The sequence below is a fragment of the Pollicipes pollicipes genome, unplaced genomic scaffold, assembly GCF_011947565.3.
Source record: "Pollicipes pollicipes isolate AB1234 unplaced genomic scaffold, Ppol_2.1 Scaffold_4002;HRSCAF=4701_pilon_pilon_pilon, whole genome shotgun sequence".
NCBI classification, from domain to species: domain Eukaryota; kingdom Metazoa; phylum Arthropoda; class Thecostraca; order Pollicipedomorpha; family Pollicipedidae; genus Pollicipes; species Pollicipes pollicipes.
The window spans coordinates 42,541,580-42,556,109 of NW_023596420.1; the positions used below are offsets into that span (position 1 = coordinate 42,541,580).

The window sequence follows — 14,530 nt, forward strand, 5'->3', positions numbered from 1 at the left end:
ACGCGGTGACAGGCGCTGGAACGGGCGGGGGCTGAAGACAGAGCGTTTCCCGTGATGTCACTGATCTGTTTACGATGCAAGATAAATACCAACCAACGACGTTGGCGGCTTTTCAGAACGTGGATATTGACTTTGCTACTTGTCCATGCCGGACGCTATTCGTGCAGTGCAATGTCAGTCGATGTGATGTCTGCGTCATCAGGCAGACAGAGGCCCGCGTCACGAGCCCCGGCTGCCGCAGCGCGGCCCTGGCGCTCGCCCGTCGTCCTTGCCCTCCGCCGGCAGCGTGTCCCTCCCCTGCCCCAGGTGGGCGTGACGCCGCGCGTGGCCGGCCGGGTGGCGCTGACTCTGCAGCTGCGGGCGGAGCGGATCGGTCGGCCGCCGGCGACGACGGCGGCCCCGCTCGGGCTCGTGCAGCTGCGACTGATGGCGGAGCGGCCGGCGGTGAGTCGGCGCCGATGACGGCTGGCCTCGCCCGCCGGCGGCGCTGGCGGCCGGATGGCGACGAGTCGGCGCCGGTGACGGCTGGCCTCGCCTGCCGGCGGCGCTGGCGGCCGGATGGCGACGAGTCGGCGTCGGTGACGGCTGGCCTCGCCCGCCGGCGGCGCTGGCGGCCGGGTGGCGCAGGGTGACTGCGGCCGGCGAGAAACACAGTGGGACTGCGGATGAGGACGGGGGAGTGGGATGACGGCGCGGGATTTATCGGAAGTGGGCTGCGCGGTACTGATTTGCGCTGTCATCTCCTCTGCCTTGTGATTTGGCCGTAGCTTTATTTCTGTGGATTGTACGAGCCGGCGGCGCTGCTAGCGACGGCCACAAGGTGCGCCTGCTCGCCAGGCTCACCACGAAGCCTCGCGGGTCGTGCACGTCACAGCGCCCAACTCCCCAGCCGAGCGCGAACGGCGTCTGACGGCCGCCGCGCTGCATCCAGGTGGAGATCCTCTCGCAGGAGCCGGGCCTGGTGGACTTCGGCACGCTGCCCGAGGACTGCCGCAAGGTGGTGCCGCTGACGCTGGTGAACCTGAGCCGCGCCGCCGTGCCCGTTACGCTGTCGGTGAGCGCCGCCGCCGTGTGGCTGGCTGGGGTGCTGCCGTCTGACGGCACGGGCCCGTGTGTCCGCCGCTGGCCGGACCTGTCCGTGCACCGGCGGCCGGGTTGTCCATAGAGCGGTCACTGTTAGCGATGGCCGCCGAAGGACGGCGTACGCAGGCGGTTGTGCTGTATTGGAGAGAGAGCACGGTATTCTGCTGAGCTGGGGCGACTTCGTAGATTCGCCTGTCTCGCTCTAATCGTCAGAAACACGGCCACGGCGCGGAGCGTCTCGGACACTGGTGCGACGCTCGGTGCAAGTCGCCACGCGGTGGCCTTGACCTTGACCTTGCCAGGGGTGACGTCAGGGTGGGGGAGGGGCTCTTTCCTGGGGTGATGTCGGTCGGCACCCAGACGTACATGCACGCAGACGGTCCTTCACGTCATCGGATATCTGGGCGCTCCTCCCGTCGATGCCTCCGCGCGCCGCCGGACCGGCACGGCCCGGCGGCGTCCGTCCGCTCGCTAGCCCGCCTCCTCCGCCGCCGCCAGCTGCTGTCTGCCGGGCGCGCCTTTCACCTGCCGGACCTGGAGCCGACGGAGGCGGCGTCGGCGCCGACCCGGCTGACGTCGACGTTGGCACAGCTGACGCTGCCGGCCGCCGATGCCAGCCGCCAGGGGATCTCGCCCGTCACGCTCAACGTGGCCCTGCTGACGCCCAGCATCGGCTCCGAGAAAGGTGCGGACGGCGGGGCGGACGGGCGCGGGGTTGTGTGGTGTTCACGGCGGACAGCGCGATCTGTCTTTGGAGGCGGTCTTGGCCGGTGTCGCCGGTGGTTCAGTGCTGTCTTGTGTCGACTTCGACTCGGGGCTGTCTAACAACGTAGTGATCTTCACCGTGAAGTCGTCTTAGTCTGAATTGGTCCAAACCATCGATGCCCTGGCACGGCTACTCTGCTGGACATTCGCTCTACGCGCGTCGCGTTTTTCGTCGCACCCTCCTGACAAAAGGCGCGTCTCGTCGCGCTGCCGGTCGTCGCAGACTGTCCGCCGCTGGAGACGGTGCAGGGCACGCTGCAGCTGGAGCTGGAGGGCGCCGCGCCGCCGCCGGCCGAGCCGCTGCTCTCGTGCCGCCTCCTGGCCACTGTCGGCCGCGTCAAGCTGCGCACGCGCTGCCGCGAGCCGCTCGAGATGCGCTGCCGCCCGTCCGAGACCACCTCCCTCAACTTGCCCATGAAGAACACAGGTCGGTCGCGTGGGCTCTCTGCGAACGCGTGGGTGTGACGCTGCGAGGAATGGTCCAGAGGATGTGCCGAGTGGTGTTGGCTCTCAGGCGGCTGGGTCGAGCTGCTCGAGGTTTGAAACGGTTCGTCTGTTTGTCTTTATGCTGGGAAAATACGCATTCTGCCGATGTGCTGGCGAATGTCCTGTCGCCTGTCAGCCACGATCTTCCGATTCGTGTCCGATGTTATCAACATTGGCGGGTGTCGGCGCGGACCGTTGGGATGGTGGTGTCAGCATCATCTTTGCAGAAGGACCCATCGCCGTGTAACCGAGACGCCGTACCTTGACGCTACCTGTCGACGTAGATGCCCTCCGGTTCGGCGTCGTCTCCGGTGATGAGTCCTTGCGTGTGGCCGAGCGGCTGCGCCTCTCCTCGGACCCGGCGGTGCCGTGTGCGCCGCGGTGCGGCCACGCCCTGACCGCGCGCCGCCGCTCCCCGCCGCCGCCGGCAGGTAACATCGCGCTGGAGCTGCGTCTGGCCGTGTCCGGCCTGCGCGACGCCGTCTGGGTGCGGCCTGACCGCGTGACGGTGCCGCCTCGCGCCGAGCGCGACGTCATGCTCACCTTCCAGCCGCTCGACCAGCAGAGCGGCGGCAGCGGCTGCGTCGTGCTCACCGTCCAGCCGGATGGGCCGTCCTACGAGGTCGACATCCGAGGTGCGACGGTCGCCCGCGGCGCCAGCGCCTATGCTGCGGCACTGCCCGCGCTCCTCGGCCCAGCCGGCAAATGTGTCGGAGGTGTGCTGACAGCGCGGAAAGCAAGCGATCGCTTGTTTTGTTCATGGTTTGGATCAAATGGGACACTGACTGCTGGGGTCGTTTTCTGGTTTTAAAAACCACGCTGTGCAGACGTGGTGCAGACGTTCTGTTCGCGTCTCGTATGGCTGGCGTGCCGTGCCGTGCCGTGCCGTGCCGTGCCGGCCGGGCCGCCGTCGGGGGCGTCACGCGCTGACCGGCCTCGGCGACAGGCGTGATCGGCGAGAGCCGGGCCGGCGAGCGGCCGCGCGTCGGCTCGCCCGAGATGAAGTCGGCCCGCCGCCTCACCAAGACCAGGAGGAGGGAGCGCGCTCACTCACGCAGCAGGTGAGCGGGGCCGCGCTCCGCCCGGACGACCGGCCGCCCGGGCGTCGCGGTGTCGGCGGTGTGGAGCGCGCCGGCGCCCGCCGCAGATGCTGGCTTGTGGCGACTGGTAGACGGTCCGTCACTGCCGCTGCAAAGCGTTGCAGCTGTGCGTCAAACGCCGAGTCGTGTGCGATCAATGATCGCCGTGACCTTCGACCTGCTGATCTGTGGATGATCATGTCCTGAGCTCGGCAGTGCGCAGACAGATTTGTCTACCCTTGATGGCCCGTCAGCGGAGCTGGCAGTGATGTACGTCTTGTCAGGTCCGAGGCTGAGGAGATCGAGGCTGCCCGTCTAACCTCATTTGTCCAGCCAACTGTTTCCAGTGCCTGGTCCGTCTGACCCCGTGCCCGTTCGTCTGACCCCGTGCCCGGTCCGTCTGACCCTGTGCCCGGTCCGTCCGACCCTTGACCGTCTCTGACCCTCGACCGTCTGTCTGACCTGCGTGCCCGGGCGCTGGCAGGTCCCGCAGTCCGCGGCCGGCCCGCGCCGCCAGCCCTGGCGGCCGCGCTGCCCGCGACACGGCCGTGCAGACCTCGTTGTTGGCGCTGGCGCCGCCGGCCGAGCGGGGCGAGCAGGTCCGGTCGCCGCCCCAGCACCAGACGCCGCCCGTCCGCGGGCCGGCCGGACCGCCGAGCCGGTAGGCGGGCCTAGCGACGGCCGGCGACGATACGCCGTCGGGCCGCTCGGAGCGATGACAGGCGCGTTGGATGTGATGCCGAACGCTCTGGTCGGAGCAGCCGTGCTGCCCAGGTGGCGCGGATCGCTGCATCTGCGATCTGCCGTTGTTTGGATTGATGTGCGACATGTGCACGTTGTTGTAATATGCCTCGCTGTTTGCGGAAGGTCTTTTCCGGTGGTGTTTACGTCGTTACGTGCTGTCGTGCGGTTATTTTGTCGTCACTCCTGATCACCAGTGCGCTGATGAATGACCGACTCATTCGTGCAGTCGAGCGGTTAGTTTGTCGGCGCCCTTTTGCACTCCTCTGCCGGCGCTGTTGGTGTCTCGTCAGGCGTGGCCGCGACCGGCGTCGCCTGGATGCGCTGCGCCCGTTTCCCGTCGCCGGTCTCTGCTCCGACTGAGCGGCGCCTGTGCCGCAGGCTCTCCCACCCGGCCGAGTCGCTGCGCAGCAACAAGCAGCTGCTGCTGTGGACGGGGGCGCGCTGCGGCCGCCCCACCACCCGCTCTCTGGTCCTGCGCAACGGCTCCCAGACGGAGCCGCTCCAGCTGCGCCTCACTATCCGCAACGCCACCCAGTTCGCGGTGAGTCGTGCCGGGCCGGGCCGGCCGCCGGCGCGGGCGAGAGGACGAGGGCAGGGGAGGGCGGCGGTCGGGGTCGTCGGGCTGCTATGTCGGGAGCTGTCGGTGGGGGAAGCCGGGCCTCTGAGGGTGGCGATCTCAGCCGACGTGCGTTGATTTGATCCGATCCGATTTGATACGATGCGTTGATCAGATGGAGCCTGTCCAGTCCGTCCGGTCCAGGCGTGTCCTGCCTAGTGCTGGCCTGACCAATTATTTTTTTGTCATGTTTCTACCCCTGCCCCACCGTTGCTCGCCTCCCCGTTGCTGCACCCCGCTGGTCACGCTGCGTAGGCCGTGCGATCCACGTCGCACGCCTCCCCGACGCCCGTGTTCCGTGCGCATCACCGCGCCGACCAGTGGTTGGGAGCGGCGCACCGTGCCGCCGCCGCCGCCGCCCGACTGACGGAGGCCGCTCGCCGCCAGTTCCGGGCGTTTGGCGAGCCCGGCGCCGCCGGCTCGGCGCAGGAGCTGGCGCTGGAGCTGGCGCCGCAGACGGACCACGAGCTGACGCTGGTCTACCAGCCGACGCAGGTGGAGGCGGCGCAGGGCCTGCTGGTCATCAAGCCGCCGGCCCGGCCCGCCGCCGACCGCAACATCAAGTTTACCGTCAGTACCCGGCCGCGGTATAGGCATTGGTTCGGGTTCAGGCTCGATCACATGTCATCTGTAAATGCGCCACCCCTGACCCGTGGTTGGGTGGCATGTTGGGTCGCTCTAGTTTGTTTTGTACTCGGATTCGATCGTTAACCCATCGTCCCGGTATATTTGTGTGCCGTTTCAGTGTTGCCCAACGGTTGGGCTGCTCTTTAACCAGCTGCCCTGGCCATCAGCCCCGACTCGCTGCCTGTCTACTGTCCCCGGCCGCGAGACTCCGTGTCTGTGACGCTCCCCCGCGGCAGATCTTGCCTGTCTCCCGTCCCCGGCCGCGAGACGCCGTACCTGTGGCGCTCCCTCCGTGGCAGATCCCGCCTGTCTCCCGTCCCTGGCCGCGAGACGCCGTACCTGTGGCGTTCCCTCTGTGGCAGATCCCGTCTGTCTCCCGTCCCCGGCCGCGAGACGCCGTGTCTGTGACGCTCCCCCGTGGCAGATCCCGCCTGTCTCCCGTCTCTGGTCGCGAGACGCCGCGTCTGTGACGCTCCCCCGTGGCAGATCCCACTGGTCGGCTACAGCGGCAGCTCGGAGATCCAGCTGAACGTGGCGCCGGCCGACGGGCTGCGGCTGGGCGAGGTGCAGCCCGGCGCCACCGTGCACACCCCGCTCACCGTGGCCAACGTCGGCGACCGACGCGCCTTCGTCAAGATCGTCGCTTTCAGGGGTGCGTGCTGTGCGGCCGCCGCGCAGGGACGGCGGCAGGGCGGCCGGGGAGGCCAGGGATGGGAGGCGTGGCGCACGGAGGGGTGCGAGTAAGAGGACCGGACCAGGATGTGTGAAAGGACGGCGGTGGCGGATCGACGTGCGCTCGCTTTAACTGTTGGATATCTGTGAAGGGCAGACGCGTCATGATGTGCGCTGAGCTGCTGCTGCGCGTGGAATGGAAGCTGGCAGCTCGACTAGCTGGTCGAGCTATCCCCCCCCCCCCACACACACACACACACGCGCGCACTCGAACGTTCTCCTCGCTTTTCGGCGCGCCACATCCTCGGCTGACCGACCTGCCGCGTCTGCAGACGCCGGCTGTCTGCACCCGCTGGCGGCGTCGCAGTTCAGCGCTCGGCCTGAGCAGCTGGTGCTGGCGGCCGGCGAGGGCCGCCAGGTGGCGCTGGTGCTGCGCGTGCCGGCCGGCGAGCCGGCGCCCGCCTGCCTGCGCCTGCTCACAGGCGACGAGGTGCTGCGTCACGCCTTCCGACGGTGAGCCGGCCGGCGCCCGGGCCGCCCGGGCCGCCCTGGCCGGACGGGCGCCGCTCCAGGACTCTCGCGGCCGCGGCGGCTGCTGGCGGGCCCGGCTGGCGCGGTGCGGACCGGCCCGTCGCCCAAACGGGCTCCCGTGTGTGGATGTCGCGTGCGGAGGACGTGCTGGGTGTGGCGCCGGCAGGAAGGCAAGGTTACCTGGCTAATATTTGCTCTCGCTGCACGAATGGCCAGTTAGTTGCTTCGTGACAGGATTAGTTAGTGGGCTGGTGCGGCGGCGGCTGCAGCGTCTCCGCTTCTGCCGGTCTGTCGGCGCAATCCCGAGTCTGTTGTCGCCATCTTGCAATCTCCGACGTCGGGCGCAGCACGGGCTGCCCGCGTCCGTGTGTGCTGCGGCCGCCGTGGGATGACCCGTCTCCCCGCCGCCGCGTGGCGACGGCGGCGCTGTGTCCGCCCTGACGTCGGCGCCGGCCGTGCCGCCAGCCTGCCGCGGGACCGGCCGCTCTCGTCGCGCCACGCCTCGCCCGGCTTGATGGCGGTCGACCTCTGCGGCGCGTTCGACGGCGAGACGCCCGCCGACCCGGCCGAGCTGGCTGCGATCCAGCGCCTGCCCGGCCTCGCCGACACGTTCTTCGCCAACGTGCGCGAGATTCGGCTGCCGGTGAAAGGTGCGGCGGCCGTCGGCGGGGCAGGGATGGCGTGGGTTCCGCCCGGCCTGATGTGTGTTGGGAGGGGTGTTGGCATGGTTTGGCAGTTATTCGCCAAGTGTGGGCGGTTCTTGGCGTGTGTGTTCTTCGTTCGGCCATGTCTTGTCGGGCGTGAGCAGGTGTGTTCTTTATGCCAGGTCTGTGGCACGAACTCGCTCCATGCCGGACGACATCGCCAGCTCTCGCCGTAAAGCGCGGTGCATTCTGGTGTCATTCAGAGTTCGCGAGGTCCGTCTGTGCGTCGTGCGCCGCTGTAGGCGTGGCGAAGTCGCCTGTTGTAGCTTAAGGCAGTCTTGAATGAACGCGTGATCAGTTCGCCCGGCAATGCCTGTTCTCCAGCCACCCTCAGCACCCGCTCTATGGACTCGTCCGACATGTTCACCAACCTGCACGCGGACGACACCGTCGCCAGCATTCTGAACTGCACCTCCTACAGCAACGTGACGCGGTGAGCACCGGACTGCGGCCCCTGCGTCGCTGTCGCCCTGCGGCCGCTTCGAGTCCCGGCTCTTCCCTGTAGTGAAGTCCCTGGTGAAGCGGCCCTCGCCACACGGACGTCACAGCTGAGCTGGTGCTGTGGCGTGGCCTGTGGCTGGAGCTTCTGTGTGATTCTTGTGGCGTCGTTCATGTTCTTGCCTGTCGGCGGCGGCGGGCCTGTATTTCGCTGCCATGCTGGAGCCCCGCAACAACATCCACAGAGCCGGCTCTATCTCTCAGCCCGGCTCTGGCCGTCTCTCAGCTCGGCTCCGGCTGTCTCTGAGCCCGGCTACGACCGTCTCTGAGCCCGGCTCCGACCGTCTCTGAGCCCGGCTCCGACCGTCTCTGAGCCCCGCTCCGGCCGTCTGAGCCCGGCTCCGGCCGTCTCGCCGTATGACGTGCAGGCCGTTCGGCAGGGCCCAGCGGGGGGTGCCGAGTGCCGCCGCCGCCGCCCGGAGCTCGGCCGTCCAGCCGCCGCCGCCGGCGCCACTGCCGCCCACTGAGCCGGCCGCGTACACCCTTCACACCAACGTGAGACCCCGCACCCGCCAGCCGCCGTTTCCGCGGGAGTCTCACGGGGGCGGGTCAGGCGGGGCAGGCCTCGGTCGGGTCAGTGCTCCTGTTAGCACTACTGAGGACATCACTGGGGAACTGACGTTTGGCTTCGGTGTTTCGTTGACTAGCCAAATGCGTGCGCTGGCTGCTAGGGCTGTCCCCGATGTGTAACATTGTCAGCTGTTTTGGCAACACAAGACTGGGCGGTCGCTAACTCGGGATAGCGAGGTGCGTTTTGAACACGAGACCGCAGCGGTGCCGAGTGCGCCTCAGCGTATCGGCGTTCGGAGTCGCCGCGCGGCCACGCTATCCAGGACCATCAGCCTGGTCGGGACGAGGGCGGTGAGCCGGGCAGCGTGTAAGGCCGTCCGTGTGCGGCACAGAGGCTACGGTGCGCGGGCGGCCCGACCCCGGCCGGCCGCCGGCCGCCGTCGGACGCCTCGCTGGAGTCGTCCGGCCCGGACGCGGAGCGGAGCACGCCGGAGCCGCCGGCGGCGGCGCGCGCGGCGCCCGCCGACGGGCCGCGTCTCCTCCAGCTGGCCAGCGACCAGGTGCTGTTCCCGGAGACGGCGCTGGGCCAGCGCTCGGCGGGCGCGCTGAGCTTCAGCAACGGCAGCGGCGTCCGGCTGCGCTGGTCGCTGGAGGCGCTGGTCCGCCCCTGGATACAGGTGAGCTGGTGCTGGGCGCTGGTCAGCCGGTGCTGGTCCATCCGTGAGCGCAGTTATGGCGCGGCGAGGGCCGACACTGGCTGGCGTGACGCGGGGCGCAGGCCGCCCTGCCGCTCTGCTTACCGCCTGACTGTGTGTTTGGGGTTCTCGGGATTCTGGCCGATGCGCGATCTAGCAAATGCGCCCGAACACTGGTTCTGCACAGGGCCCCGCACAAAGTGCTTGCGCGTCCGCTGGGTTGGCGAGCAGCCTGGATTTAGGATTGGTGACCGGTGTCTGTCTGGTGCCAAAATACACGTCCCCCAGTCGTGGCTTGCTGTCTGTTTCTCACGTCCCGTGCGTCATGATGCCGAAACCAGGGATAAGACTGCCTATTCGGGACTCGAGCCCTCGTCAAACTCTGAAAAGAAAGGGGGGAAAGTGGGCCAAATTTGGGTAAGTTTGAGTATTTTGTGGGCGCACTTCGCCAATTTTCACTTCTCAGTCCTCCCCTCCCCCTCCCCATTTTCCTCCAACTCATTTTACCACGCCCCTGACCCAAACCGCGACGCGTGGCGACCCCGCGCGCACTCTGCCGCCTGGTGACGCGTGCGCGCGCGCCGCAGAGCACACCGCGGGCGAGCGACCTGACCCAGGTGGGCGGCAGCGTGTTCCGGTTCCACCCGACGCAGGGCGAGGTGCCGCCGGGCCAGACGGTGGCGCTGGCGGCGCGCTTCAGCCCGCCGGCCGCTGGCTACTTCACACAGACGTTCTACCTGGTGGCCAGCGCCGACGCCGACATCCTGTGAGTGGCCGGTGGGCGGGGGAGGGGGAAGGCGTGTGAGGAGGTGGGCTGGTGACCGGCTGGCTGGAGGGTGGAGGGACGGCGTGTGAGGGATGGGCTGACGACCGGCTGGCGGGGAGGGGGACGCGTTGGATAGGGCGGAGGAACGTGAGCCCGATTTTGGTTTCGGGTGGGAGGGGTGCGGTGACAAATGTTACACTGAATAGTGGTTTGAACGGTTTATATTGCACCCCATGCATATTGCTTGGAACGCAAAAATCAAGCATGCATTATGCGGGAGGGCAGTCTCCCGATATGCTCCTCCCCCCCCCCCCCCCTTGAATGTGTCTCCATACTAAATATCAAGCATTCCGTGTTTACAAACAGGTCCACTGGTGTGTCTTTTCGCTGTCATATGTCGTATCGACAAAAATAGGAATGCGCCTAGTCGGCTCACGCAACCACGAAGCAGCTGTCGGCGTGGTCGTGCGGTCTTGTCTCGGCCAGCGTTCCGGGCCGGTCGCGCCGCCTGCTGGCCGGCGCGCTCCACCGCGCGACGTGACGTGCCGTGCCGTCGGCGGCCAGGGACCGGGAGCAGTCGGTGATACCGTCATGTCTGCTGGCCGGTGCGCTCCACCACGTGACGTGACGTGCCGTGCCGTCGGCGACCAGGGATCGGGAGCAGTCGGTGATGCCGTCCTGCCTGCTGGTGCGTGTGGCCGGCCAGGGCGCGCCGGCGCCGCCGGAGATGCGCCGCTTCCCGTTGACGGTGCAGCCGGACACCATCGAGTTCCCGGCCGACCAGCGCGCCGTCAAGCTCACCATCAACAACAAGAGCCGGCTTGACTACGCGGTGAGGCGGCGGCCCGCGCCGTGACCCGGCACGCCGGCGGCCCGGGTGGTCTCCGTCGGGGTCTGGTATGGTTACCGTGTGTGGGCCCAGGCCGGCGTTATGTCCTGTCAACGTCGTTCATAAAGTCGTTCGATGTTGCGTAGAGTGGAGATGTACGTTGTTCATGCCACTTGAAGGTCGCGTGATAAGTCTGTGCATAATTGCACATTCCACTGTTCGCTTCGTCACTTCTGACCACGCTCTGCAGCCGACACCACCGAAATATGCGTTACCTTAGTCTCGTAAGCAGTCGCCGTTGCTGAGAAGTAATTCCACCTTTCCGCGAAAACGTGGCCGACTTGGCGTGTGCGGGCGGTGCGAATGCGACGCCCGCTCTGACCGGCGCCCGCTCTGCCGCCAGTTTGAGCTGCACGTGTCGGGCCCGTTCTCGGTGAACCACGGCCAGATGCTGTCCCGCTCGCGGCGCTACATCCACCTGCCGGTGTACTTCCAGCCGCCGGGGCCGGGGCTGTACTCGGGCCGGCTGACGCTGCGTCTGCTGCAGCCGCCCGGCGACGCGGGCATCTTCCACGTCACGCTGCTCGGCGAGGTGCCCTGACCTCGGCTGGACGAGGGCCCTGGTGTGGGAGCCCGCCGCGGACAGGGGCGGGTGGGGGCTGGGCCTGACCGGGCGGGAGCCGCCGGTGGCAGCCGGGCTTGGCGGGGCGGCGCGGTGCGGATCGAGCTGGCCGGGTAAGGTCGGCCTGGCCTGCACTGAGCTGGCCTCGGTCCGTCTGGGCTGACCTGTGCTGGCCCTGCTGCAGTCGGCGCGGCTGGGCGGGTCTTGTCTCCTGACCTGACCTGAGCTGTGCTGGTCCTGCTGCAGTCGGCGCGGGCTGGTCTGGTCTCGTCTCCTGACCTGACCTGACCTGAGCTGAGCTGACCTGTGCTGGTCCTGCTGCAGTCGGCGCGGGCTGAACGGGTCTTGTCTCCCGACCTGACCTGACCTGTGCTGACCCTGCTGCAGTCGGCGCGGGCTGGGCGGGTCTTGTCTCCTGGCCTGACCTGAGCTGACCTGACCTGAGCTGTGCTGGCCCTGCTGCAGTCGGCGCGGGCTGGGCGGGTCTTGTCTCCTGACCTGACCTGACCTGAGCTGAGCTGACCTGTGCTGGCCCTGCTGCAGTCGGCGCGGGCTGGACGGGTCTTGTCTCCTGACCTGACCTGACCCTGCTGCAGTCGGCGCGGGCTCGCCTGGTCTCATTTGCTGACCTGGGTTAACTGACGCAGCGGAACGGTGGGACCTGCCCTCCAACATGGCGGCTGACCTTGAATGTTTAATGGTGCTTCCGGTTCGCGTTTATCGTTTGTGACGGGCTTTAAATACTTTCGTGATGAATAAATAGCTCGAGATGGTGCTGAGTTTTGTCTGGAAGGCCAGGAATCAATCGATGTAGATTCCGGTGGCGATACAGGCGCGCGCTTCGCCTTGAAAGCAGCGTTTTCGTGAATGGCGACACGGCGAAGCTGACGGTGTCGGCTCGGCGGGCGACGGCTGACTGCCTGCCCATCGCCGTGCACCCCCCCCCCCCCCCCCCCTCCCCCAGACCCTCTCCGCTGGAGGTAGCGGGATCGAGGGCTCGGAAGCCGAAAGTGTCACAGAGAAGGGCAGAAGTACAAATACATAATTTCTTGCGATCCAGGGAACGTTTGGTTGAAAGACAGGAGACACACAGACAGTGTAAGGTAGCTTAAACCACTGCTCTTCAAATCTGAAGAAGCATGTCCCGAACAGAAATGGGTCTGCCGAGGGGGGCAACTGAATGGGATATGCTGTAGAATGCAAACACTTCTAACGCAATGCGTATACGATTCCGAGAATCCGTGACTCCGATGATGAGCCTTTTGCCAGCGCTTCGGCGGGTGGTCATCCTCAGGAATGATAAAGCAAGGCGCATGACTGACTAGAGTTTACTGGTCTTTGCCACACGTCCATCATTCAAATAGCCCTGGAGAGGCGTCTCCCCTCGATACTACTTCGCAGTCCCACCCCCAGCCCACAAGCGGGGCCGAGTCGTGACAGCCCTGCCCCATAGTGTAGGGTCGCGCCGATGGTCTAAGGGATTTATGGCACAGGAAATCTCACTAGCGAACGTTACACACGGTGCACAAAAACTACCCGAAACTTTACTAAAAACCAACTGATATTCAGTTGCTGTTTTGTCCAAATATAGTAGCGCGATGTGTTTAATAGCCAGGTTCTCGAATCAGAAGTGCAATATTACGTCAAGTATTAAAGTCAGTTTGCCCATAAAAGCCCGCGGTGAGCATCCATTGGGTTGTCCTGGTCGCGCATGACAGACGGCTGTTCTCGCGCACAGCTGGCGTGTTGCCCAGGACACGCCCAGCGGACGGTTTATGTACCCAGTTGCTGTTGACCCGAAATGAGGTTGATCGTTAACCACGCCCGTGCGATGCTGTTCAGCGAATTTTTCAGCGACGAGTTCCGATTTCCCTGAAGAATAGTTTCAAGGTCAATGGTGGCATGAGAACACCAAAAATGACCATTATTTTACAATATCATGTGACCTTCAGGGTCAAAGGACGGGGAGGTCTATATCTTCCAAAAATTACCGGCAGATTTTGAACTTGCAAATGTCAGAACATTCAACACAGAAAGAACCAGTGTTCGTCCAAAAGTCCCGACCTCTCAAGGTCACCCTTCAAGGTCAAACACGGGCTCAAAGGACGGAAAACTTCATATCACCCAAAAAGTACCGGCCGATTTTTATTTTTCAAAGATCAGATCTTTGACCACAGAAAGAACTAGCGTCCATCAAAAAGGCCTGACCTCTCAAGGTCACTCTTAAAGGTCAACGCTGGCTCAAAGGACGGGGAACTCTAAATCACCCAAAAATTGCCGGCCAAGTTTAAACTTAAAGACATCAGAGTATTCACCACAGAAAGAGCTAGCGTCCGTCATTAAGTTCTGACCTGTCAAGATCACCCCTCAAGGTCAAACACGGGCTCAAAGGACGGGGAACTCCTTATTACCCAAAAAACACCGGCCGATTTTTAACTTACAAACATAAGAACATTCATCACACAAAGAGTCCTTCAAAAGTCCTAACCTCTCAAGGTCACCCTTCACGGTCAAACGCGGGCTCAAAGGACAGGGAAGTCCATATCACCCAAAAATTACCGGCCGATTTTTATTTCCAAAGATAAAAACATTCACCACAGAAAGAGCTAGCGTCCTTCAAAAAATCCTGACATCTCAAGGTCACCCTTCAAGGTCAAGTGCGGGCTCAAAGGACAGGGAATTCCACATCACCCAAAAAGTATTGGCCTATTTAAACTTATAAACATCTGTATATTTCCACAGAAAGAACTAGCGTCCGTAAAAAGTCCCCTATTTCCTAAATCCCCTAGTTCTTTCCGTGAAAAATATTCTGATGTTTGTAAGTTTAAAATAGGCCGGTAATTTTTGGGTGATGTGGAGTTCCCCGTCCTTCCAGTCCGCATTTCACCTTGAAGGGCGACCAGGAAACGTTAGGACTTTTGACGGGCGCTAGCTCTTTCTGTGGTAATTGTTTTGATGTTTACAAGTAAAAGATCGACCGGTAATTTGTGGGTGATGTAGAGTTCCCCGTCTTTTGAGCCCGCGTTTGACCTTGAAGGATGACCTTGACAAACCAATACTTTTTGTCGGACTTTTTGTTTTGTTTTACTTTTCTCTTTCTGTGGTGAATGTTCTTATCTTTGTAAGCTAAAAATCGGCCGGTAATTTTTTTGGTGATATAGAGTTCCCCGCCCTTTGAGTCCGCGTTTGACCTTGAAGGGTAGCCTTGAGAGGTCAGGACTTTTTGACGGACGCTAGCTCATTTTGTGGTAAATGTTTTGATCTTGAAAAGGTAAAGATCGGCCGGTAATTTTTGGGTGATAT

The 14,530-nt window shown here is 64.3% G+C and overlaps 1 protein-coding gene across 1 annotated transcript; it reads left to right on the forward strand.

Annotated features, from left to right (window-relative positions):
• The first annotated feature begins 2,869 nt into the window (after window positions 1-2,869).
• On the forward strand, window positions 2,870-11,283 carry LOC119094521 (uncharacterized). The gene is made up of 14 exons (XM_037217578.1): window positions 2,870-2,969; window positions 3,281-3,395; window positions 4,536-4,698; window positions 5,230-5,343; window positions 5,887-6,052; window positions 6,405-6,476; window positions 6,555-6,585; window positions 7,069-7,253; window positions 7,632-7,740; window positions 8,186-8,300; window positions 8,861-8,992; window positions 9,598-9,776; window positions 10,428-10,608; window positions 11,009-11,283. The coding sequence occupies exons 1-14, from the start codon at window positions 2,870-2,872 to the stop codon at window positions 11,204-11,206; spliced, it is 1,860 nt and encodes a 619-aa protein (XP_037073473.1). The 3' UTR covers window positions 11,207-11,283.
• Window positions 11,284-14,530: the final 3,247 nt, after the last annotated feature.